Genomic DNA, 24,835 nt, shown 5'->3' on the forward strand with positions numbered 1-24,835 from the left:
TATTTTTATCTTGGTAAATTTTTCACCTAAGAAAATAAAATTAATACAGAAATTTTAAATATAAGGTATCTATGTTTTAAAGGTAAAAACAAAGTTTATAAATTTTAACTTCATTTTTGTCATTTAAAAATTATCAATAATTCTTCAAAGTTTTACCACATGAGCATATTTAGGTATAAAGGGAAATACTACTGGATAGCTGCTATTATATGTGCAAACTGTCAAAGAAAAATAAAATAAGCCATGTTAATAAATCCTTGTTAATAAGATTTACTGTTTAAAACATGAATTTTTAATTTGACCTAGAAGAGACAAAAAGGCTACATGTGTAAGAATCTCTATTCAACATAGAACTATTTTATATTAATATTTTCATTCACTTTAATTTTTACAAAAGAATACATATTTAATTTGCTTAATCTCAATTTTACAACATCTGATAATCAACATTTTTTTCTTTCAAAATATTTTGGCCAATAAATCCTCTTATGCTAAATAATGTTACTTTTTCTTCAATTCATTTCAGTTATTTCCAAACTATTAATCAAGTGAACTCCTACTAATTGCTTAGTCAGTAGTATTTACATCTGTCATTATTTGCTAATCCTTTAGATTTTAGAAATATTTCTGTTTTTTCCTTTAGCAAAGTAGAATGCAAATACTACACACCCTCTGATTTGTACAGATCCTAGTCCACGATGTAACTTTTCAAACGCAGAAATAAGCCATTTGTTATTTGGATAAATATACTTTTTCTGGGTATATTTTCCTGCAGATAAACTACCATTTAGAAAAGTTTATATTACATTTTTTTCTTAGTAATCTACTCCTATTTGGGGGGGGGGCCTCTTTTTGATATACACTACTGTATCCAATTACTATCAAATTAATATAACATGTTGAAATCATGAGTATTTTAGTTATCTATAATATTTTCCCTTGCTAAGTTCAATTTCCCAATGATTAAAAAATGGTACTTTTAGTCTCAAATTTTAGGTTAAATAAACTAGTTTTTCCTGCAAAATGACTGTAGTTCAAATGAAAATTGTTAACACGTTTAGATGAACAAATTATCTTAGTAAAAATTTACAGACATTTTCTAGTATTATGTACTGTAATTTTACCTAAACTATGACAGGAAGCCAACAACTGTTACACATTTTCAAAATATATACAGCACTTCCAGTAAGATAGTCGGAACTGCTGGTATTCTACTCACATTGATCATGTGAGGAATATTATCACGGGCATCATCACCTTAGAAAATAAAAATCAGCTAGCTATGCAAATTTTAAGTATTTTTATACAGTAAATTTTATATATAAGAATAATCTGCGGGAAGGGAACTGATATTTATCTCATTAGCCTTGTTGCAATTGGGTATAAAAACGTCCACCACTCCCATTTTGAATCATTTGCCGTACAGAAAATACACGACATTTTGATTTCTCATGATGGCAGGTTAGGGAGAGAAGGGCTTGTTATTTCTAAGAGCAAGAAACTACAGTTTTATAGGATTGCACACCTAGAGACGTAAAAATTGTATAAATCACTGAATTTTAATTACATAGTAGTTTATACGCCAGATACAACATACGTCAAAAGCCTATATTGTTCTAAGCAGGCAGCCATCCACCCGCATCTACCTACCGAAGCCATTTCTGCTTTTTACCAGCGACGCTGGAACTGTGTTATTGTGGGGTTGTGTTCAGTGTTGAACAGGCTCCCAGGGCACGGCTGTTACTGTGGAGGTTATGCTGGGGCACAGAAGTTAGGCTGGGGCAAGGCCATCCACCTAGGAGGGCCCAGGACAGTCTGGGCAACCACACCGGCGGGCCGTTTTCCTCACAGCCCCACAGCGTCGGGCAGCGTCTGCAGCTGCTGCGTGCCAGACCCAGAGGCTCCGGTCAGCGCGCCGGCCGCAGGGAGTGCGAGCACTTGTGAGTCCCGCGCCGGGCAGGTGAAGTCTGGTGCTACCCAGCTCGCTTAGAAAGCACGGCCGCGCGCTGCCGGACGCAGGCCCACAGGCCCAGCCGACCCAGGCCGCAATTTTCCCAGCCTCGCCGCCGTTGCCAAGGCGACCGCCGCCGAACGTTCCCGCGGCGGGCTCCGCCCCCTGGCCAATCGGACCGGCGCTCGGTGGAGCCCAGATTCTCTTTGTTCCGCAGCCATTTCAGGCCCCGGACAGGAGGCAGTGCCGCTTCGGCCGAAGGCCCGAGCGCCCGAGGCCTCTGGGATGGTGTGGGACCGGGTAGGTGGCGTGAGGGTGCGCGGCCCCGAACTGGAGGGGCGGGAACGGAGGCTGGGAGCTCCGAGCTGCCTGACGCTCCTACGGGAGAGACGCCGGGCTCGCCCGCTTTCTCGGTGCCTGCCCGGCCGTTTGAAGCCGGGAGGCAGCGGCGGCGCGGTTCTAACCCCAACAGCTGCCCGCCCAGGCGCTGCGGGACCCGGGTAGGGAGCAGGCGAGGGCGGCTTCTCAAGTGTCCGAGGAGCCCGTTAGGGGCGGCGGGAGCCCGTTACAAGGGGCGGGAAGGGAAGGGTCTGATATTCAGGGGAGCGTTTGCCTCGCCTGTTAAGCTGTGGCGTTTGAGGGCCCTTGAGTGCTGCAGTCGGCTGCCCCGGGACGGCTGCCTCTCACTGGTTCTGGGCGCTGGCCGGTGCTGCCCGAGATGGGCCAGTCTTTGTCCCGCCCTGGGCCCCTCTGCCCGGGTCTGCCGCGTCCGCACACAGCGCCCATCGTCCTCACATGCAGCTTGCCGATCTCTTCCTCCCGGCGGTTCTTTCTCCTTGGGGCCTCTTGGCCTCACGACATGTTTACATAATGTTTGTGACTGTACGAGTTTTGCGTGGGCTTGTGGGTTTTGCACTTCTACCTCCGCTCCCATGCGTACAAGCAACAGGAAACAGCTGCTGAGGAGCAGACTGGCCACCACAATCAAGCTATTTTCGGAATGACTTTCTTTAAAAATGATCGCATGTTGCTTACTGATTTTAAAAATCAACTGGATTTTGCAAGGATTGCTTGGAGTTTAAGATTGTTATCTTAATCGCTAATCAGGTTGGTCTATCAGTAGATGTAAATGTAGAAATTTGAAATTGGAGGCTATCTACAAATTGATTTTGACAGCTGTATTAAGAAGCTTAATAACTGTCCTTTGAAACAGTAATGACTTGAATGATGAATGTGTAAGTGGTACTTTTTTTACCCTAAAGAAAAGATACTTTTAAAATTGCAAGATGTATGGTGTAATAGGTGTTTGGAAATGAAGGTTGTAAAATGGCTGTCCTGACGTACTCACTTTTAGAATAACAAAAGTTCCTGCAGCATTTTAAGTTTCCCTGTTATATCAAAGCTTCCATATTAGAGTGATGAAGAAACTATGTTTAGTGGAAAAGGGGAAAGTTCCGTTTTTTGGGAAAGGATCTGTTTTCTACTTTTACCTTACCTGGCACCCTAGTTGTTCCTAGAGAAGTCTGTACCAGGATGAAAATTAGCAACCACAAAAGGGAAATAATAGTTTGTAGGTGCAGATTTCTTTTTTAGTCTCTAACTATGCAATGCATAAATTTATACTAGTTTGGCAGTATGATTTTTACTTCATGCAATTTAACGAGAGCCTAATGAAGTACTAGTGTTCTGTTTTCTTTTTCCTAAAAGGGGCCGCCACCCTTGATGTGGCTTCATCTTTGTCCTAGTGAGGAATTATTAAATTCCTCCCACTGAAATATCTATAAAAATCTTGTTTGCACTTCTACCTCAACTCTCAGTGGCTTTATTACCATTATATAATGTGAGCAGAATAAGATGTTTGTAAAAATATATGATTCTAGTTGTAAGCTTTTCCAATATCAACACTTCTTATTGTATTCATTGTTTTTATGACTGTAGTTTTTCTTATCTATAATTTTAAAGCCAGTCCATGAACTCAGTTTTTCTAAATGTTGTAAATGTAAACATCTATATTTAGAAGAATTTCTTGAGTTTTAACCATGTTGGATTCTGCAAATGTTTTTTTAAGGAAAGAAACCTGGTTATAAAGCAAAGTCAAACCAAGTGATATATGTAATGAAATAAATGAATTTATCAAATATAAACTGCAGAGAGGAGCACAGCAGTAAGTGGGGGAGTTCTTTTTATTGGCCAGGGTATAAATTGTGATATTTTCTCCTGAGATTGATATTTGAATACATACTGGTGCCAAAAAGATATCTCCCCCCCTGAAAACAGTTTGGTTTACCAGCAAAAGGGTGAGAAAGCTGAGAGAATCAAAGAAACTGATGAGATTTTCAAAAACAATGGAGAACAATGCCATCCTCAAAAAGGAAGGATCAGAAACAGTGAAATTCCCCTGGAGGTTGAGGATTTTTCTTAGTTGACCCTATTCAGCCATTGCCATGGTAAATCTGTTGAGTGTTGGCAGGTGAAGGAGTCTTCCGGGTTGTACAAGGGATGAACTTCGCAATGGAAGACAGATGTTTGCAAGAGTGGTGCCTTAATCCGTATTGTGTTGCTGTAAAAGAATACCTGAGACTGGGTCATTTATAAAGAGAAGAGGTTTATTATTTAGCTCACGGTTCCGCAGGCTGGGAAGTGTAAGAAGCAAGGCGCCGCCATCTGGTCAGCTTGTTGTGCTGCATCATAACCCGCTAGAGAAGGTCAAAGGGGAAGCCACCCCAGGCAAAGAGGGGGAAATCTGAGGGAAGGGCCTGGCTTTCTAACAACTCACCCTCAGGGAACTAAATCATGTCCACGAGATCATGATCAGATTTCAACATGAATTTTGATGGAGACAGACACACCATATTCAAACTACAGCAAGTGGTAACTGATTTGTAGTTATACGCGTGGATATTAGTTAGGAGAGGTTTTCAAAAGCAAGTTTGATTGGGTTGCTTTGAAGGGTCCTTTGAAGTACTGTAAGTTGCTGTAATAAGTAGGAGTATTAGAGTTCTAGAGTCTCAGTGGTCAAATGAGATGTTGAAATGGGAAATAGGGAGGTGGATTTGTCTTGGAATTTTCTGGAGTAAATAGAATACATATAGGAATAGTGGCTACATCTTAATCCAAAAAGACACTCCATGCCAGAGCGAATATTACAACTCAGTACTGAGAAAAAGCTGATAACTGTGAGACCATCAAGTTGGGATTGATATATGCCTTTTTAACGGTTAAAGTTTTAAAACAAAGCAAAACTTTTCAGTGTGGTGTAAAGAACAGGCGCTTTGGAGCCACACTATTTGGATTCAGATTTTGGCACCTTCTGTAATTATCTGTGTGACCTTGGGCAAATTATTTAATCTCACTTTTTCATCTTATGAGGATTAAATGAGTTAATACACTAAGCTCTTAAAACTGGGCCTGACATGTATTAACTTTTCTATAAATAATAACTGCTGTTATCATCAATGTCATTATCATTGTCAGTTATTTCAGAAAACTATAGAAAACCATAAAATAAAAATTACAAATATCAGTACTACGTAGTAACTACTGTAAGCCCTTTTGTGCATTTCCTTCCAATGTTTTTTTCTGAGTTTATTGGATTTTTTTCACAGTTGAGACTTTACTATATGAGTAATTTTGTATTCTTCTTTTTTCACCTAGCACCATAAGCATTTTCTTATGCTACTTAATTATTTTGTCACCATATTTAGTGTTTGCATGTTTGTGTGGATTTCTCATTATTAAACAGTTTCTAATTTTTTTGCAGTTATAAGAACTGCAATGAACATCCTCATACAAAAATCAATTTCTGCATTCTAGATTATTTAGAGTCCCCAAAGCAAAAATACTGAGTCAAAGTAAACATCCAAAGCTCATGGTCCATACTGCCAAATTGCTTTTACTTAAGGGAATTTAATAATGAACTTATTAATATAAATTGAGACTACCCAGTATTTATTGTTCTTGTTGCTTTGGGATTGGAGGAATAGAGAGTGGATTAACATTTTCCTTGTAATGTACTAGACATCATTTGTAGGCATTTAACATACATTGTCACTTTCATGTACATTTTTCTCATTTATTATCTTGGCTCTGTGTTATACACGGGAGTTACTTCTATTTTACTGATGAGAAAACAAAGTGTAAATAGGTAAGTACTTTGTCCAAGGGCTCAGAGCGTTCGAGCCTGAATCTGAATCTAGATCTGCTTGACTGCAAAGTTCATCATGCTGTTTTATTTGTATACTTTTATATTATATACATATTCAGGATTTTATACTGTAACTAACTATAGATCACAGACCACATTTTTAAGATAGCTAAACTGAGCTGGGAATAATGAATGGGTAAGTTGCAAAGTTAAACAAGACAGGGCTTAACTTTCCACATTTTAGAAAGAGAAAATCTTTACCTGGATGAGATAAATTGGTAACAACTATATAAAACCGGGTTCTAAAGTGAATGCACCAAATATCTGTGGGTGCAATTCTTAATGATCTTAACACAAATAGGTGAGAGAAAACCAAAGAAACCTCAAATTTGATTAAATTTGGGGAGTAAGAGAAATGAAAAGGCCCGTAAGTGCTTAAATTGAAATATACGTTTAGTAAAACTCCTGGTAAAGTAAATGAAGGTTTTACTGGGGAAACAAGCAAAAAAAAATATGTTTCACATAAGGAGAATAGAACTGCCTACAAGGTGTAGGAAGTTAAATTTATACTGAAAATTAGAGAAAAAAACCCTCATATTTGAGTTGCATTTTATAGATGACTCCGAAGCCATTAGTAAAATAATTTATTAGTGGAGCCCCATATGTTTCTACCACAGATGAAAAAGTTAATGCTAGGAAGGATAAGATTCCACCACTTTTGTTTTTACTAAGAAAGGAATTAAGGAAGAGAAGTATTTCAGCAAATCATGAATATACTAAATAAATGCAAATAAATGATTAGGAATCGGTGGTATCCACCAAAATTTTAAAGATATAAAAGTACAGAACTATTGATTATTATGTTACCATTTGAAATTATGTTTTTGAAAAATATTTAATGAAATTAAATATATATTTTGACTGGAGCATAGCAGAACTAGGAAATGATGAGAGAGCTAGCAAACCATGAAGGACTTTTGTGCCATTTATTAATGCTGGGATTATCTCTTGTCGAGAGATTTACATACTAGTGGAGAAAGAGATAGGTAAATAAACAAGTTCAATAAGTGTATTTACAGCTTTTGTGATATAAATCTGTAAAAACACCAAGAAAGGCCAGTAATAGATTCGTTGAATAGATTAGGGGGAATGTCTGGAGCATTTTGGGAACTAGGAACAGCATTTCAGTGAGTGTGTCAGTAAACATAAAGATCTGCTGTGTTCTTGGAACTCTTAAGCGGTTCAGGGGCCCTGAAAGTTATATAGCAGGGGTCCACAAACTTTCTGTAAAGGGCCAGATAGCAAATATTTTCTGCTCTGTGGGCCATGCCATCTCTACCACTGTAGTGCAAAAACAGTTATGAAACCAATGGTATGGCCAGATTTGACTAAGGCCTTAATTAGACAAACTCTAATATATAGTACAGAGGGATGTTGAAGAGAGAGAACCTACTGAGCCTTATGCCACCCTATCATGAGCCATTGAAAGATATGAAATGAATCTAGAAGATTGATTTGTATGAATCGTTAAGAGCAGAATAAAACAGATTTTTAAAGCACTCTACATCAATTTAAAAAGGAAAACAACTCAGTTTTTTAAGTGGGCAAGTTCCACAGACGAGGAAATATGGCTAGCAGGTAAACATGGAATAATGATTTACCTCACCAGCAGAAAAATGCAAAGTAAAGCAGTGACTTTTTTTTTTTTCTCATTATACTGGCAAAAGAGAAAAAAGTTTTGTTAGTATGTATTGAGAAGGTTGTAGGGATAACATTGAATATATCAGTACGGCTATTTTAAAGTAAAGACATCTTTGACCCAGCAGTTTCCATTTCTTAGAGAAACACATGAGTGTATCAGGAGTCATGTGTGCTAGGATTAGTCTTTGTCAGTAACCACAGAAACTCCAGACATCCTGTTCACATTTTATCTGTGGCACTCCATTCATAAAAAGGTCTACACTTTTTTTTTTTTTTTTTTTTTTTTTGGAGATGGAGTCTTGCTCTGTTGCCCAGGCTGGAGTGCAGTGGCGCAATTTCAGCTCACTGCAACCTCTGCCTCCTGAGTTCAAGGAATTCTCTTGCCTCAGCCTCCTGAGTAGCTGGGACTACAGGCACACACCGCCATGCCCAGCTGATTTTTTATATTTTAGTAGAGATGGGGTTTCACTGTGCTGTGCAGGCAGGTCTCCAACTTCTGACCTCAGGCAATCCGTCCACCTTGGCCTCCCAAAGTGCTGGGATTACAGGTGTGAGCCACTGCGCCCAGCCCAGCCTGGGTCTACACGTTTTTTTTTTTTTTTTTTTTTTTTTGGAGACGCAGTCTAGCTCTCTTGCCCAGGCTGGAGTCTACACTTTTTCTTAAACCCCTTCTCAACTTTTCATACCCTTCTACTGTACTTTGTGAAATTAACTGTCCATCATCTGCAAAATCCAGTCTGAACCATTCTTAGATGTTGTTTTCACTTTTTTGCTCTAATGGAAACCGGACTCTCTTCCACTATGCAGTTGGGGCTGTTTTTGTTTGTTTGCTCTGTAACTTTCCTTCCACAGTTTCTAGAGGTGGGAAAGATATCTGTCATGAGTCTTCTTACTTCTTTCAGACTATGCTTCCTCCTTTCTCCCTATAATCTTCAGTTTTGATTTATGTCATAAAGGCTCACTGTCCCACTCTCCAGTCTTTATATTGAAATTGATAAGAATGTACATAACTGATCCACCCAAACCCTGGCCTCTCATTTCCTAGACCTCTCTTCCAGTGCTCTTCCCATCTACGCTATATCAGCCACTCATTCCACAGTGATACCCTCGTGCACTGTCAATAACTGCAGTCCCTCCATAGTTGCCATTTCATGTGTTCTACTCTGTTACCGCTTCTTCCTATTTTTGCAGCTCACTCCTAGTGCCTCAGCCCTAACCATCTTCTAACCCCAGTGGAATCTCCAACCCATTGATCCTATTACTGCCCCCCTGCCCCTTACCCTCTTGATGTTTTCACTCCCTTTTACATGGAATTTACTCATCTAAATTTCATGGTTAATCAGTTTAATTATTTCTTTGGATACCTTTCCTTGCTCTTTGCTTTGGCAAAACCAGAGCCCTAGTTAAAACAAACTTGGGGGTTTTTTTTGCACTCGCCCCTATGTAACTGAGCATGGCCAGAAAAAAACCACACAACCACACATGGCCACAAACCTTAAGTGGGTCTGTAATGCTGCCTGATGGTTGTACTGTATTTTCCTAGTCTGCTTACTCTTCCACTCTTCTAAATGACTATTTCATATCTTATTTTCCCCAAACCTTCTATATCTCTTTTCCCATCCTCACCTTCGGCTCATGACCTTGCTTCCCACTTTGCTAAGAAAATTGAAGTAATCAGAACTTCCATAGATTGCCACCATCCCACGTAGCTCTGGCACTCTATTTATGAAAGGGTCTACGCAGCATCTGCTCAGTACATGGCTGTCTTCCTGCCCGTTACCTTAGATTAACTGTTCATATTCTTGTCTGCCTTTGTACTAGGCCCCATTCTCTCTCATCTGCTCAAGGACTTTGCTTCAGGTTCTCTTCTTCCACATCATCAATTTTGTTCTTTTTATTGAATCATTTCTATCAGCAAACAGATATGCTATTATTTCACCCCTCTTAGGAAAAAAACTTGTCCCACTTCACCACATTACCCCAATTTTTTGTTTCCTTTGGGAGCAGTATTTCTCAAAATAGTTGTCTGTACTTGCTATTGCCAAGTTCTCTCCTCTAGTACTCTGTTAAACCCAGTCTAGTCAAGCCTTTGTCTGCACCACTCCCACAGAAACAGCTCCTCTGGTTCTTCAGTAGCCCCCATATTGTTAAATGCCCTATGTTATCGATTCTCATCCTATGTGACCTGTCAGCAGCATTTGACAAGCTGTTTGCTTCCCTTAGCCTTGAAACCATTTCTTCTTTGCCTTCCAGGATGTCACACATTCCTGGTTATCTGCTGTCTCAGTGCTGGTCCTTGTAATTCTCCTTTTCCTTTATTTTCACTGGCCTCTTAATGTTGGAGAGCCCCAAGTCTTGTTTGTTTATTTGTTTCTGTCTATGTTCACTTTATTGGTAATCTCATTTAGTCTCATGGCTTTAAATACCATGTAAATATCAACAATACCCAAATTTAGATCTTTAGCCTCTCTCCTCAATTCCAGTCTTATATGTGCAACTACCTATTCAACATCTCCCCTAAATGTTTAATAATAGACATCAAAGTCAGCATATCCAAAACTGGACTCCTAAACTTTCTCCCCAATGCCTGCCTTACCCACAGACTCCCCCATTTCTGTCAGTGGCAACTCCATCCTCCTGTAGCTCAGACCAAAATCTTGGCCTTATTTTTTACTTCACTTTTTCTTTTACTCTTCAGATCTGTTCTTTCAGGACAATCTGTTTTCTGTATCATCAAAATACATCCAAAATCCTATCATGCCTCACCGCTTCCCCCACTGCCACCACCCTTGTCCAAGCCACTACCATCACATCTTGTTGGATTACTGAAATAGGTTACTACCTGGTCTGCCCCTTCTGCCCTATCCCCTCCCAGCAGTATTTTCTCAATACAGTAGCCAGAATAAACCTTTTGCAAATTAAGACAGTCCCTGTCACTTCTCCTGCAATGGCTCCTGTTATGGTCTGAATGTATGTGTCCTCCCAGCCTGTTGAAATCCTAACTCCCAAGGTGGTAGTATTAGGAAATGGGAGTGGAGTCCTCATGAATAGGATTGGTGCTGTTAAAAAGTCCTAGAGGCCAGGTGCGGTGGCTTATGCCTGTAATCCCAGCACTTTGGGAGGCTGAGGTGGGCGGATCACAAGGTCAGGAGATCGAGACCATCCTGGCTAACACCGTGAAACCCCACCTCTACCAAAAATACAAAAAATTAGCCGGGCGTGGTGGCACGTGCCTGTAGTCCCAGCTACTCGGGAGGCTGAGGCAGGAGAATCGCTTGAACCCAGGAGGCGGAAGTTGCAGTGAGCTGAGGTCACGCCACTGCACTCCAGCCTGGGTGACAGGGTGAGACTCTGTCTCAAAACAAAACAAAACAAAACAAAACCCTAGAGAGATCCATTGCCCTTTGTCTCTTGAGGACATAGCAAGAAGTCTGTGAGCTAGAAAGCAGCCCTCACCAGATACTGAATATGCCTTGATCTTGGACTTCCCATCCTACGGAATGGTAAGAAATCAATTTCTGTCGCTTATAAGCTATCTCATTTATGGTATTTTGTTATAGCAACCCAAATGGACTGACATTCCCTTTCATTCACTCAGAGAAAAGCTGGTCCTGTGAGGCTCTACATGATCTGCCCAATCTACTCCACTTTGTCCTTACCTTCCTGACCTCATTTACTGTTACCACTGTCCTCCCCTTACTCACTGGCCTCCTTGCTATGTCTGTCCTGTTCCTACTTTAGGACTCTTGCTGGCGCCACTCTCTGAAATGTACTTCTTCCACATATCTGCTTGGCTCTATGGACTTACCTCCCAGTCTTTGCTCAGATCTTACCGTCTATGAATACCCTGTTTAATACTATATTCTATCCTGCCCTTCCCCACCCACTCTTATCCTGGACTCCTTTTTATTTTTTGCATAGCACATACCACCTTCTAACATACTATATTAGGGGTCAGCAAGCCACAGCTCCATGACCTTCTGCCCTGTTTTTGTACATCCTATAAGCAAAAGAATGGTTTTTACATTTTTAAAGGGTTGTGAAACAAAGCAAAAAATGCGTGACATATACATGTGGCCTGCGAAGCCAAAAATATTTACTCTCTGGCCCTTTTCACAAAAAGTTTACACTATGTATTTTATTGTTTATTGTCCTCCTCCTCCTGCAAGAATACAAGCTCCAAGAGGGCAAGATCTTTGCTTTATTTTTTGCTGTATCTGCAGCAAGATACAGATACAGAGCCTAGAATGTAGTAGAAACTTAATAAGTATTTGTTAAATGAATTGTTCATGATGGTGCAAAATGGTAGTTATGTTAAATGTTCACCAATAGACCTATATATTACAATGAGTAACAAAATCTGTGTATAATGACTAGGAAAGTTAAGGCGTATTTTGAAGTTTGTTATGGAACAGGCCTAAAACACGTTTTGTTTCTACAGATACCTGTGTATTTTTTTTTTTTTTTTTTTTTTTTTTTTTTGAGACAGAGTCTCGCTGTTGCCCAGGTTGGAGTGCAGTGGCGTGATCTCAGCTCACTGCAGGCTCCGCCTCCCGGGGTTCACGCCATTCTCCTGCCTCAGCCTCCCGAGTAGCTGGGACTACAGGCGCCAGCCACCATGCCTGGCTAATTTTTTGTATTTTTAGTGGAGATGGGGTTTCACCGTGTTAGCTAGGGTGGTCTCGATCTCCTGACCTCGTGATCCGCCCACCTCGGCCTCCCAAAGTGCTGGGATTACAGGCGTGAGATACCTGTGTATTTAATTCCATAGAGAAGAACACTACAAGGATACGTAACCAAATGCATACTAAAGTACTTCTGGGGAGGGGACCAAGATTAAGAGAGATAGTTGAAAGGAGCTTGAATTTCATATATATTGTTTTCTTTTTTTTTTTAGCAATGAGAAACTGTCACATGTTAATGTTTTACATTAAGTTTTTTTAATGAAGAGATGAGAAAAAACAAATACATATTAAGAAAATAAAGCAGTGAGAGGAAATGGAGAGTAAAGGGTAGGGTAGAGAGAAAAGGAAGAGGACATTGCCTTTTTTAAATGTCTTATTTGGCCAGCAGTCAATCTGAAAGAGGGGAAGGAGTGAACAATGTGAATATGGGGGAAAAAGCATGCAAAAGTAAAGGCCCTTAGGTGGGAACAAACTTAGCATGATCTGGGCACTGTAAGAAAACCAGTGTGATGAACATAGTGAAAAAGGGGACAGAGACTACTAGGAGATAAGTTCAGAGAGATGGGCAGGCACCCATGTTAGGTACAGCTTTGCAGGCTGTGATGAGGATATAAGATCTTCTGTGTGATAGGAAACCATTGGAAGATTTTGATGGGGGGAATACATGATTTAATTACAGATTTAATAATTACAGATCATTTTTGCTGCTTTTTCTCAGAGAATGGGTTATGAGGGAACAAAAGAGGAAGCAGGCAAATCTGCCTAGACCATGGACTAGGGTAGACAGCAGAGCGGGTGAGAAGTGGTCAGTTCAGAGTATATTTTGATGGTGTATTTTAAGAGTCTTGGCTGATGGTTAGGATTTGGGATATGAAGGAAATCAAGGGAAATAAGGATCATTACTTCTGATCTCCATAATTGGCCTGAACAACTGAGTGAAAACTAGTAGTATTTAGTGGTATTAGGCAACTTGAGGAGGAGCAGATAGGAATGGGTTAGAGAAGGGAATCAAGAGTTTTGTTTCAAGCCTAGGCAACATAGGGAGACCCTGTCTCCACAAAAAAAATTTTTTTTTTAATTAGCTGGGCATGGTGGCATGTGCCTATAGTCCCAGCTACTCAGGATGCTGAGGTGAGAGGATTACTTGAGCCTGGGAAGTCAAGGTTGCAGTGATCTGTGGTCATGTCACGGCACTCCAGGCTGGGCAACAGAGGGAGATCCTGCCGAAAAAAAAAAGAGTTTTCTTTCAACCAGCAAAGTTGGAGATGCCCATTTGACAAGCAGATATGTCTTGTCAGATGTTGGATACTTGAGTCTGGAATTCAGGGTGCTTTTAATGTTGCAGACTGATGAGATTATATAGATAGGGAATAGAAGTGGGTATAGGATATTGAGGGGAGCCAGCAAAGGAGACAAAGAGCAGCCAGTGAGATACGAGGAGAACCAACGAGATGTGGTGCCATAAGAGGTGAAAGAGTGGTCACCTGCATTCAGCTCTGTGAAGAAATTAAGATGAGGCCAAGAAGAAGTTGTTGGGTTTGGCACCATGGAAATCTCTCAGTGGAGTGGAGTACAATGGGAGACAGTGACTATTTACAACTTTCAAGATGTTTCTGTGAATTGTAGGGAGTGGAGAAATTTCGTTGTGGGGGATGAACGGAGTCTAAGCTGGTTTTTAAAGATATTATTTTAAATTAATTTTGAACTACAGAAAAGTAGTATAAGTAATTCAGAAAACTCCCATATTTACCTAGATTCACCAATTTTTAACATTTTGCTACATTTGTTTGCTTCTCTCTCTCTCTACACACACACACACACACACACACAAATTTTTTGGGGGTCATTTGAGAGTAGGCTGCATACATCTGTGCCTCTTTAGCCCTTAATACTTTAATGTGCATATCCTGAGAGCCAGGATATTATCTTATGAAACTGCAAACGTGAGCAAATTCAGGATATTTAGTTTTTTACAGCCTACATTACAATTTTGCCAGTTGTCCCAGTAACATCTTTTGTAGCATTTTTTTTTTTTCTACCAGTACCTGATCTGTTCTAGGATTTTATGCTATATTTAGTGGTCATGTCTTTTTAGATGGACAGGTATTTGCAATGATCGTTATATAAGAAGGATAATTTAAAAATTTCTAGATGTGTATTATAACTCTTCATAATGGTAGATCAGTTTAATATGTCATCCTGATAAACATTAGGACAGAAGGAAGAGCAAGAAAAGTGAAGATACTTTATATGTAAATTTATCAGACTTTGGCATAAATGATGTGTTTTCAGAGTTATTAGTACTCATTGTTTAGAAAGGTAAAACAACTTGGATTCTTTTGTGATAGGGTTGAGTTGGCAGTAGTATATGGACATGGTGTAAGAGTTTTTCAAAAAGAGTTTGTTTCAGCTCATAAAATCCTGCATGTCAAACCTTTATTAGAAAATATTGTGAGACTTAATTTAGGAAAAGAGCATTAAAGAGTGAAACATTGGAACCACAAGTGCTTCAGAATAGGCATTAGAATGCTCCATTGGATTTTTGATTCAGTGATGAACACAGTTTTCTGTTACACAGTTTTGAGGGATAGTGAGTAAAGACTTCCGTTGGATAGAAGCACAAGTTATGATGAAAACTTGTCTCCGACATTTTCAACCAAAGATTGTTCCTGCTATTGAATATGACTTGAATATGACTTCTGCAAGAAGTCACCTAAGGCGTTTTAGACATAAAGTCCTTGCCCACGCCTATGTCCTGAATGGTATTGCCTAGGTTTTCTTGTAGGATTTTAATGGTTTTAGGTCTAACATGTAAGTCTTTAATCCATCTTGAATTAATTTTTGTATAAGGTGTAAGGAAGGGATCCAGTTTCAGCTTTCTACATATGGCTAGCCAGTTTTCCCAGCACCATTTATTAAATAGGGAATCCTTTCCCCATTGCTTGTTTTTGTCAGGTTTGTCAAAGAGCAATGGCAACAAAAGCCAAAATTGACAAATGGGATCTAATTAAACTAAAGAGCTTCTGCACAGCAAAAGAAACTACCATCAGAGTGAACAGGCAACCTACAGAATGGGAGAAAATTTTTGCAACCTACTCATCTGACAAAGGGCTAATATCCAGAATCTACAATGAACTCAAACGAATTTACAAGAAAAAAACAAACAACCCCATCAAAAAGTGGGCAAAGGACATGAACAGACACTTCTCAAAAGAAGACATTTATGCAGCCAAAAAACACATGAAAAAATGCTCATCATCACTGGCCATCAGAGAAATGCAAATCAAAACCACAGTGAGATACCATCTCACACCAGTTAGAATGGCCATCATTCAAAAGTCAGGAAACAACAGGTGCTGGAGAGGATGTGGAGGAATAGGAACACTTTTACACTGTTGGTGGGACTATAAACTAGTTCAACCATTGTGGAAGTCAGTGTGGCGATTCCTCAGGGATCTAGAACTAGAAATCCCATTTGACCCAGCCATCCCATTACTGGGTATATACCCAAAGGACTATAAATCATGCTGCTATAAAGACACATGCACACGTATGTTTATTGCGGCACTATTCACAATAGCAAAGAGTTGGAACCAACCCAAATGTCCAACAACGATAGACTGGATTAAGAAAATGTGGCACATATTCACCATGAAATACTATGCAGCCATAAAAAATGATGAGTTCATGTCCTTTGTAGGGACATGGATGAAACTGGAAAACATCATTCTCAGTAAACTACCGCAAGGACAAAAAACCAAACACCGCATGTTCTCACTCATAGGTGGGAATTGAACAATGAGAACTCATGGACACAGGAAGGGGAACATCACACTCCGGGGACTGTTGTGGGGTGGGGGGAGGGGGGAGGGACAGCATTAGGAGACATACCTAATGCTAAATGATGAGTTAATGGGTGCAGCAAAACAACATGGCACATGTATACATATGTAACAAACCTGCACATTGTGCACATGTACCCTAAAACCTAAAGTATAATAATAAAAAAAAATAAATAAATAAAATAAAATAAAAGAAGTCACCTAAGGCTAGCACAGTACTGTGCTCTTTCACAGGAGCCCAAGTATTTGCTGAAAGATTCAAGTGACATGTAGCGTTCACTCAGGTAACTTAGACCCAGAACTACCCTTGAACAATCGAGTTGAATACAAGTTTCCCTCAAGGATAGGAGTGGCTTGGAGAATTTCAGTAGCAGGTATAAGAAGCAATGCCAGCTTTTGTATGTGAAGTATGACTATTGCTTGTTTATAGTTATCTAAATGTTTTACTTCTAGAAGCTGAAAGGAACATGGTCTTTAGTTGCTTTATAGGTGAGGAACTAAACCAAATGAGAGTATGTGATCAGTGTAGGATTCCCAAGTTGGCTGTTCTTATGCAGAGAATTGAGACTACAGCCCCAGATTCCGGGTGCCCCTTATTTTTTTCTGATGTTATTTTGGCTCTTCTTGGCACTGAAGACTTAAACACCCTTGGAGGAAGGCAGTTGGTCCTAAAGCCCCATGCAGTTACCCTGGGCTGTTAGCTCTAGATAGGTTGTGGCTGTGAGTTTAAGTGTCTGTGTCATCCTTCCCTTGGCCTGATACCCCTGCCCAAATAGGAAACAATGAAACCTAAAGGGATTGTGAAGATAGGAGATTTTCCTGGAGTCTGGTTTTAGCATAGATAATAAGTTCTGAATCAAGAGAGTGGTATGGTAGTTTAATATTTAATGTAGGAATTTGATGGAGAAGCTTAAGAGTCAGTAGAGAAATAAAAGGATGAGACATAAAAAGGATAAGGCGCTAATAAAAATTCTAGCTTTGTTTTAACCTTACATCCTAATGGGCTAGAGACTTTTGTTAGGTACGTGGGAGGTAATTTTTATTTGTAAAGCAGAATATACACACACTGACTGGAGTGTGATTCCCGTAGAGTTTAAATTGCTCAGCAGCTAGGGCAAAATTGTCATTTTAGATAAAATTATTGTATTCCGATTCTGGGAAATACAAACTCCTGAACATCTCAAATGTTTTTGGGCAAGTTCATCAAATGCCTACCCACATATTGAATTATTGAATTTAATAACAATTTAAATTAATAAGTTAAGAAATCTTAGGAATTTCTGAGTTCATCCTCTCATTTCAGATGTTTTATTATCCTCTCATTTCAGATGTTTTATTATTATATTGGTAATTGCCAGCTGTGAGATCCTGCACATACAAGCACTTAAGAAATGTTTGCTTTTGACTTAATAGCTGGCATTCCTTCCTTCTAGAAGATGCACAGTGTGCTGATAATAATGTATGACCAAGAGTTAACTGAAAATTATGTATTTTATTAACTAAATAATATGGATCGGTTACTACATGAAATTATTTTTTAAATTGAGGTATCATTTCATGTGACTCAAGACAAAGATTTTCTTTTTGTGTCTCTCAATCCTCCTCCAGGATTTAGGAGAAGTTTATAATAAATGAATTTATGTTTTTTTCTAAGAATTGGTTTGCTATAATGGAAATAGTATGTGTTTTTGAAATAGTAATTAGATTCTTATGTCTACGAGTTGTAAGTGTATAGTCATGAATGGTATCTACCTTAAAGACTAAACAGGCACACAGAATTATGCCATTAGCTCGTTAGTCAAGATATTTGTAAGCATTCTTGTTCTTTCCATCCCTTCTTACCACATTAGTTTTCTTCGGCAGAAAAATGTATTAAGAAGAATCTATTGATGATTCTAACATAAGTACTTTAGATTTATTTATTTTTGCAGTAGAGATTTTATTATGAATTAGTTTTTTACTTAACATATTTTAGTTATGATTATTGAGACAGTCTGTAGAACTTATTTCTGCAGAAGTCTCAAGAACCCTTGTAGAAGAATATAGGCCCTCTTTTCTAAGCTAAAATTCATTTTCATTTGCTTTTGGCTTTTACACATTTAGTAGGGTTTTTTTCTTAGTTCTTCTAGTTCAACATATTGTTTGAGCTATTTATTGTTTTTTCTTATATTTCCAGAATTTTGTGTCAGCATTTGAAAAATTAGGAAATCGATGAAAGATCCTTGTATTATTATGTCTTTTGATATAAAATAAAATTGGGGGATTTGTTCTTTTAAATTTTGTACTATTACTGTTTCTGTATTTTTTACTTAGTATTTTGTAGCATTTAAATGTCAGCATGAATTTCATATTATTAACATATTAAAAATTATTTTGTATACACAAGGTATCAGAACAGTAATCACAACTATAGAATATGTAATAACTCCTTTTATCTAAGTAAAACTTCTGTTCTCTAATATTCAAGAAAGTCTTTCTCTGAAACTAAGTCTCTTGGATTATCAAACAATTTTTCTGGTACAATGCTTGAGCTTTGCAAAAGTTGAATCCATTTTTTTTTATAACCATGAAGATTTTTTGTTTTCAGTATTCATAGTATGCCTACTTATTTTAATAGCTTAATCTGGGAAAAAGTTGCTCTAAGTACATTAATTGTCCAGGTAACTAAAACTTAACCGTTCAAGTACCATAACTTAAGTATTTTATCTTTTTTCTCACTTTTTAAGCATAAATACTTTTCACATCATTACAGAAATTAACCTTCTTTTTTTGATTGTTGCATAATAGCCCCATCAGTTGAAGGTTATATTATTTGCCATATATTTACTATTGATACTAGAAATAACCCTGGGGTAAAATCTTTGAGTATAATACTCTCTTTTATGTATTTAGGATTCTTAGGATACAGGCTCAGAAGTGTAATCATGAGGACAAAGTGTATGAAAGTGTATATGGCTCAATATAGATTGTTGAGTTATTTCTTATAGGTCATATTAGTTTTACACTACCATCAGTAATTTGTTAAAGTTGAATCATCATCTCCTCAGCAGCATAGGATATTATCATTCCAAAATTATCTTTGCTAATTGGACTAAAACCATTACTTTATTATTGCATTTATTTGATTACTAGTAAGGTTCAGCATTTTCTCATGTTTGTTTAATGTTGTATTTCCTCCTGTGAATTTTCTTTCATGTGCTACTATTGGTTCTATATTAGCTTCCCAGAAAAGTTACTAATGTATTGCTTTCTTGTTGGAATATTTTAGGAGCTCTCTTTTATACTTGTTCATATAAAGCAGATATTCATCTGCTATATTTGTCAACAGTGGTACCTCCTGGAAATGCCTAAGAGATGTTGTAGGTCCTTTGAGACACGGAGTGTCTGAGTCTAGAGAACCAAGTACTACCTGAAAGCTAGCATCATAGTGAGAGTAAATTGCCACTGTCCCTACATCTTCTCCTGGTGTAAAGTGTTAGTAAAATGAATATTGTGAGGTGTTTTTTCCCTTGATGGCATCAGTGGCAGTGCTTGTCAGTGCTCAGAAACAAAATAGTGTAATTTGGAAAAGATAGGGGAAGAGAGGAGAGGAGAGGGGTAGAAGTAGATGGGGAAGGAATTCTGTTGTCCGTAAAGAGGTGTACACCTGAATTGGCAGATGACTTTATTCTGGGTTTTCTGTACTCTTCCCACTCAGTTTACTCTCCACCCATCTGGGTATGTTCATTAGACTTCCTACCTTTCAGAGACTTGCATGTCAGCTCTCAGATTTACACTGGTGTTCAAATCAAAGGAAATTAATTCCCATGGCAGTCATTAGCCTTCATTGTACCAACCCTGCAGTTCCTAGAGAACTCTCTGCTGCTGAAAACTGCCTTACTTCCTGATGGCTTTCTATTTCTAATCCATGAATGACTTAAAATAAACTTCCCCTTTTCTCTTAGAAAATCTGAATTTGAGTTATTCCCCCTCTTGAAAATAAAAGAGCTTAATCAGGATAGCAATATTAGATAAAAATTCAAATATATGCCACATGATTATATATATTACATAATTATATAATGTTATGTATTATGACAAACTAGTCCCAAGATGTTTTTGCTTTAAGTGGAAGAAATTGAATGTTTTAGGGAGTTCTTCCACCTCTACCTCCCTAAGTGCTGGGATTACAGGCATGAGCCACGGCACACAGCCCCTCTTAATTTGTAATGTTGATTTCTGGGTCTTGATTTCCCCATTTTTAAAATAAGGGGATTGGATAGATGTCGTCTAGTACTCATTGCATTCTGAAGCTTAGATGCTATGATTGCCATTCTCTAATTACAGTTAAAGTTAATAAATTTTTATTTTGTGGGCTGAGGGGAATGAATGGACATGATATTCAATTGGCCGACAACTTAATATCTCTATTTGTAAGACTAAAATAAGCTTTTTAACCTAAGATTCAGTTTTAAGGGACTATGCTTATAAACTGAACACTTTCTTAATGTGTACAGATTAACATTATCTTTTGTGTCCAGTGTAATTTCAGATTTCCTTCCCATCTCACATTTCATTCTGTTTTTTATACTCATGAATTTTTATATGTCTCATTAATCTTGGTTGAGCCTCAATGTTTCTTTATCACAGTAACAGAAAAATAATGTGAACACTTACAGAATATATGCTGCTGTTTTTTGTACTAAACTTTTAGTTGTATAGTAGTCTATCATATGACATTAGTTCCTACTGATTTTTTCCCACTTTTGGACCATCTCTATAGAATTTTCTTGTCCTATCCCTTTGCATAACATGAGGTCCACCCTCCATCAACTACACTCATGCATTTCAGTCAACGATGGACTACATATACCATGGTGGTCCCATAAGATTATGATAGAGCTGAAAAGCTTCTATTGTGTCTTAATGCCATAGTGCAATGCATTACTCACTCATATGTCTGCGGTGGGACTGGTGTAAATAAACCTGCACTGCCAGTTATATAAAAATATAGCACGTATGATTATGCACTATACATAATACTTGATAATGATAGTAAATAATTATTATTGGTTCATGTATTTATTATTGTTATTTTTAGTGTACTTCTACTTGTTTTTTAAAAAGTCCACTGTAAAACCACCTCAGCCAGGTCCTTCAGGAGGTATTCTAGAAGAAGGCATTGTTATCATGGGAGATGACAGCTCCATGCTTGTTATTGCTGCTGAAGACCTTCCAGTGGGACAAGATATAGAGGTGGAAGACAGTGGCACTGATGACACTGACCCTGTGCAGGCCTAGGCCAATGTGTGTGTTCGTGTCTTCATTTATAACAAAAAAGTTTAAAAAGTAAAACAAAAATTAATATAAAAAAGCATATAGAGTAAGGATATAAAGAGAAAATAATTTTGTATAGCTGTACAGTGTGTTTGTGTTATAAGCTAAGTATTAAAAGAGTCAAAATTTTTAAAATCTAAAGTTCAAAAAGTAAAAAGTTACAGTAACAACTAAGGTTAATTTATTATTGAAGAAAGAAAATGTTCTTTAAGTACAGTAGTGTACACTACTGTCCTAGGCCTTTGCATTCACTCACCGCTTACTCTCTGACTCACCTAGAGCAACTTCTAGTCCTGTAAGCTCCATTCATGGTAAGTCCCTTATACTGATAAACCATTTTTTCATCTTTCATGCTTTTTATACTTTATTGTTTATTTTTATGCCTTTTATCTTTTTATGCTTTTTTACTGTACATTTTGTATGTTTACATATGTGTAGATACACAAGTACTTACCATTGTGTTACCATTGCCTGCAGTATTCAGTACAGCAACATGCTATACAGGTTTGTGGCCTAGGAGCCACAAGCTATACCATATAGCCTAGGTGTGTAGTAGGCTACACCATCTAAGTTTGTGTAAGCACACTCTATGATGTTACTACAACAAGGAAATTGCCTAACAATGCATTTCTCAGACCATATCCCTGTCCTTAACTGACACATGACTATACTTAGTTTTTGCCCTTATACAATTTTTGTACTGATTTAATTCATATCTGCTTTAATGTCCACCCCTTGATTTCCATTTTTTTCTTTGTTCTTATTCTTCCAATATTTCTGTTTTGATTTTTCTACTTTAGAATATCACCTGCCTTAGTCTGTTCCTGTTGCAAAATACCTTAGACTGGGTAATTTATAAAATAATAAAAATGTATTTCTCATAGTAGTACACAGCCTGGGAAGTCCAGCCAATTTGATGTCTAGTGAAGGCTTGCCCACTGCTTCATAAATGGAGCCTTCTTGCTGCATCCCCACATGGAAGAAGGGATGTGCCCTCACATGGTGGAAGGGGAGCAGAAAGGCCAAACTGGCTCCCTTAAGCCATTTGATAAGGGTATTAATCCCATTAATGAGGACAGAACTCTCATGATGTAATCACTTCCTAAAGGCTCCACCTGTTAATATTGTTGCATTGAGGGTTAAGTTTCAAGATGAATTTTGGAAGGACACATTCAAATCATAGCATTCTGCCCCTGGACCCCCAAAATTTGTGTGCTTCATCAAAATACATTCATTCTATCCCAATAGCCCCAGAAGTCTTAACTCATTCTAGCATTAATTCAAAAGTCAGAAGCCCAGAATCTCATCTAAATCAGATATGAGTGAGGCCCAAAGTATGATTCATCTTGAGGCAAATTGCTCTCCAGCTATGAGCCTGCAAAACCAAGTAAGCCCAAGACCCAAGAAGGCAAACAAGATTAAATCTTAAGTCTCCAGAATAATATTCTTTGACTTTTATGTGTTGCCTTCCAGATACAGTTGGGTAGGGATTGGGCCCCCAAGGCTCCAGGTCGCCCTGCCCCTATGGCTTTGCTGGGCACAGCCTATGCTGCAGCTCTCATGAGTTAAGAGTCTACTGCCTGTGGTTCTCCCAAGCTGGAATTGCACTCCAGTGGCTCTTTCAGTCTAAGGGGATCCACTCCAACAGCTCCATTAGGTATTGCCCTTGTGTAGGCTCTCTGCTGTATCCCCGCTACCACAGCTCCACTAGGCAGTGCCCTAGTGGGGCCTTTGCAGTGGCCCCACCCTGTGATGGTGCTCTGCCTGAGGCCCAGGGTTTTTCAGGGTGTTCTTTGAAATCTAGGTGAGGTAACAGTGCTCCCATAGCTTGTGCATTCTGTGCACCTGCAGAGTTAGCACCATGTAGACACCACCAAGGTTTACCACCTATGCTCTCTGGAGGGGTGGTCTGAGCTGCACCTGGGTGTGGCTTAGCCACAGCTAGGGTAGCCAGGGAGTGCTGCACTATAATGTGGGTAGCAGAGCCTTGAAATCATTCTGTTCCCAAGGCACTGGCATTCTGGGCTTATAATAGGCAAGATAGTCCCAACCATCTCTGAAATGCCTTTTGGTTCATTTGTTCATTTTCTTGATGAGTAGCACCTAGCTTCTTTCTGTCCATACTAATCTCGTTATCAAACAGTCAGGTTCAGAATTTTTCAAATCTTTAAGTTCTGCCTTCCTTTTAGTTACAAATTCCATCTTTAATTTGTTTCTCTCTTCTTGCATCTTACCATAAGCAGTCAAGAGAAGCCATGCCACACCTTGAACACTTTGCCAAATATCCTATTTCATCACTCTTAAGTCCTGCCTTCCACAAAACGCTAGGACATGAACACAATTCAGCAAAATTCTTTGCCGCTTTGCAACAAGAATGGCCTTTCCTCCAGTTTCCGATAACATATTCCTCATATCTGTCTCAGAGACCTCATCAGAATAGCCCTTACTCTCTGTATTTCTACCAGTACAGAGAGGACCACTTAAGAAATCTCTAAGAGGATTGAGGCATGTCATGCAGCTCTCCTCTTCTGAGCCCTTACCAGAATAGCCCTTTACCATCCAATCTCTTCCCATTACCCAATTGCAAAGCCACTTCCACATTTTTAGGTATTTCTTATAGTAGCACCCCACTTCTTGGTGCCAATTTCTGTCTTAGTCCATTCCTGTGCTATAACAAAATATTTTAGATTGGGTAATTTGTAAGTAATATAATAATATTTCTCACACTTCTGGAGGCTGGGAAGTTCAAGTTCAAGGCACCAGTGAATTAGGTGTGTCATGAAATCTGGCTTTCTGCTTTGTAAGTGACACCTTGCAGCATCCTCACATGGAGGAAGGAACAAACACTATTTTCTCACATGGCTGAAGGGGAGGAGCAGGGCCAAATAGATTCTCTCAAGCCCTTTTATAAGGGCATTAATTTCATTCATGAGGGCAGAGCCTTCATGACAATGGCAGTCCAAAGTGCCTTCCAAAGTCCCCACCTCTTAATACTGTCGCATTTGGAATTAAGTTTCAACATGAATTTTGGAGGGATACAAAATTCAAACCATAGCATCACTTCATTTAAATGACAAGTTAAACAGCCCATTTTGATACATACTCTTTGATTGTACAAAAATAATCTAAAAAATCTTCATCCTATTGTTATCTGATGGTACAGACTGCCATCAGTAAACCTGGGTCTTAATGACAA

General features: G+C 38.7%; 1 protein-coding gene across 5 annotated transcripts in view; it reads left to right on the plus strand.

Annotated features, from left to right (window-relative positions):
* Positions 1–1,959: 1,959 nt before the first annotated feature.
* TNPO1 (transportin 1) overlaps positions 1,960–24,835 on the plus strand; it is a 99,348-nt gene continuing 76,472 nt past the window's right edge. For 4 of the 5 annotated variants that reach the window (XR_004026819.1, XM_003266050.3, XM_030799140.1 and 1 more), the window contains exon 1: positions 2,043–2,251. Coding sequence is in view for 3 of the 5 variants with exons in the window: in XM_003266050.3 (XP_003266098.1) it covers positions 2,237–2,251 (15 nt within the window). In the remaining 2 variants the exon portion in view is untranslated. Of the gene's footprint in view, positions 2,452–24,835 lie in introns of all 5 variants that reach the window. The other variant, XM_030799139.1, reaches the window with a different exon arrangement.

This window comes from Nomascus leucogenys, chromosome 18 (assembly GCF_006542625.1).
Source record: "Nomascus leucogenys isolate Asia chromosome 18, Asia_NLE_v1, whole genome shotgun sequence".
NCBI classification, from domain to species: Eukaryota; Metazoa; Chordata; class Mammalia; order Primates; family Hylobatidae; genus Nomascus; species Nomascus leucogenys.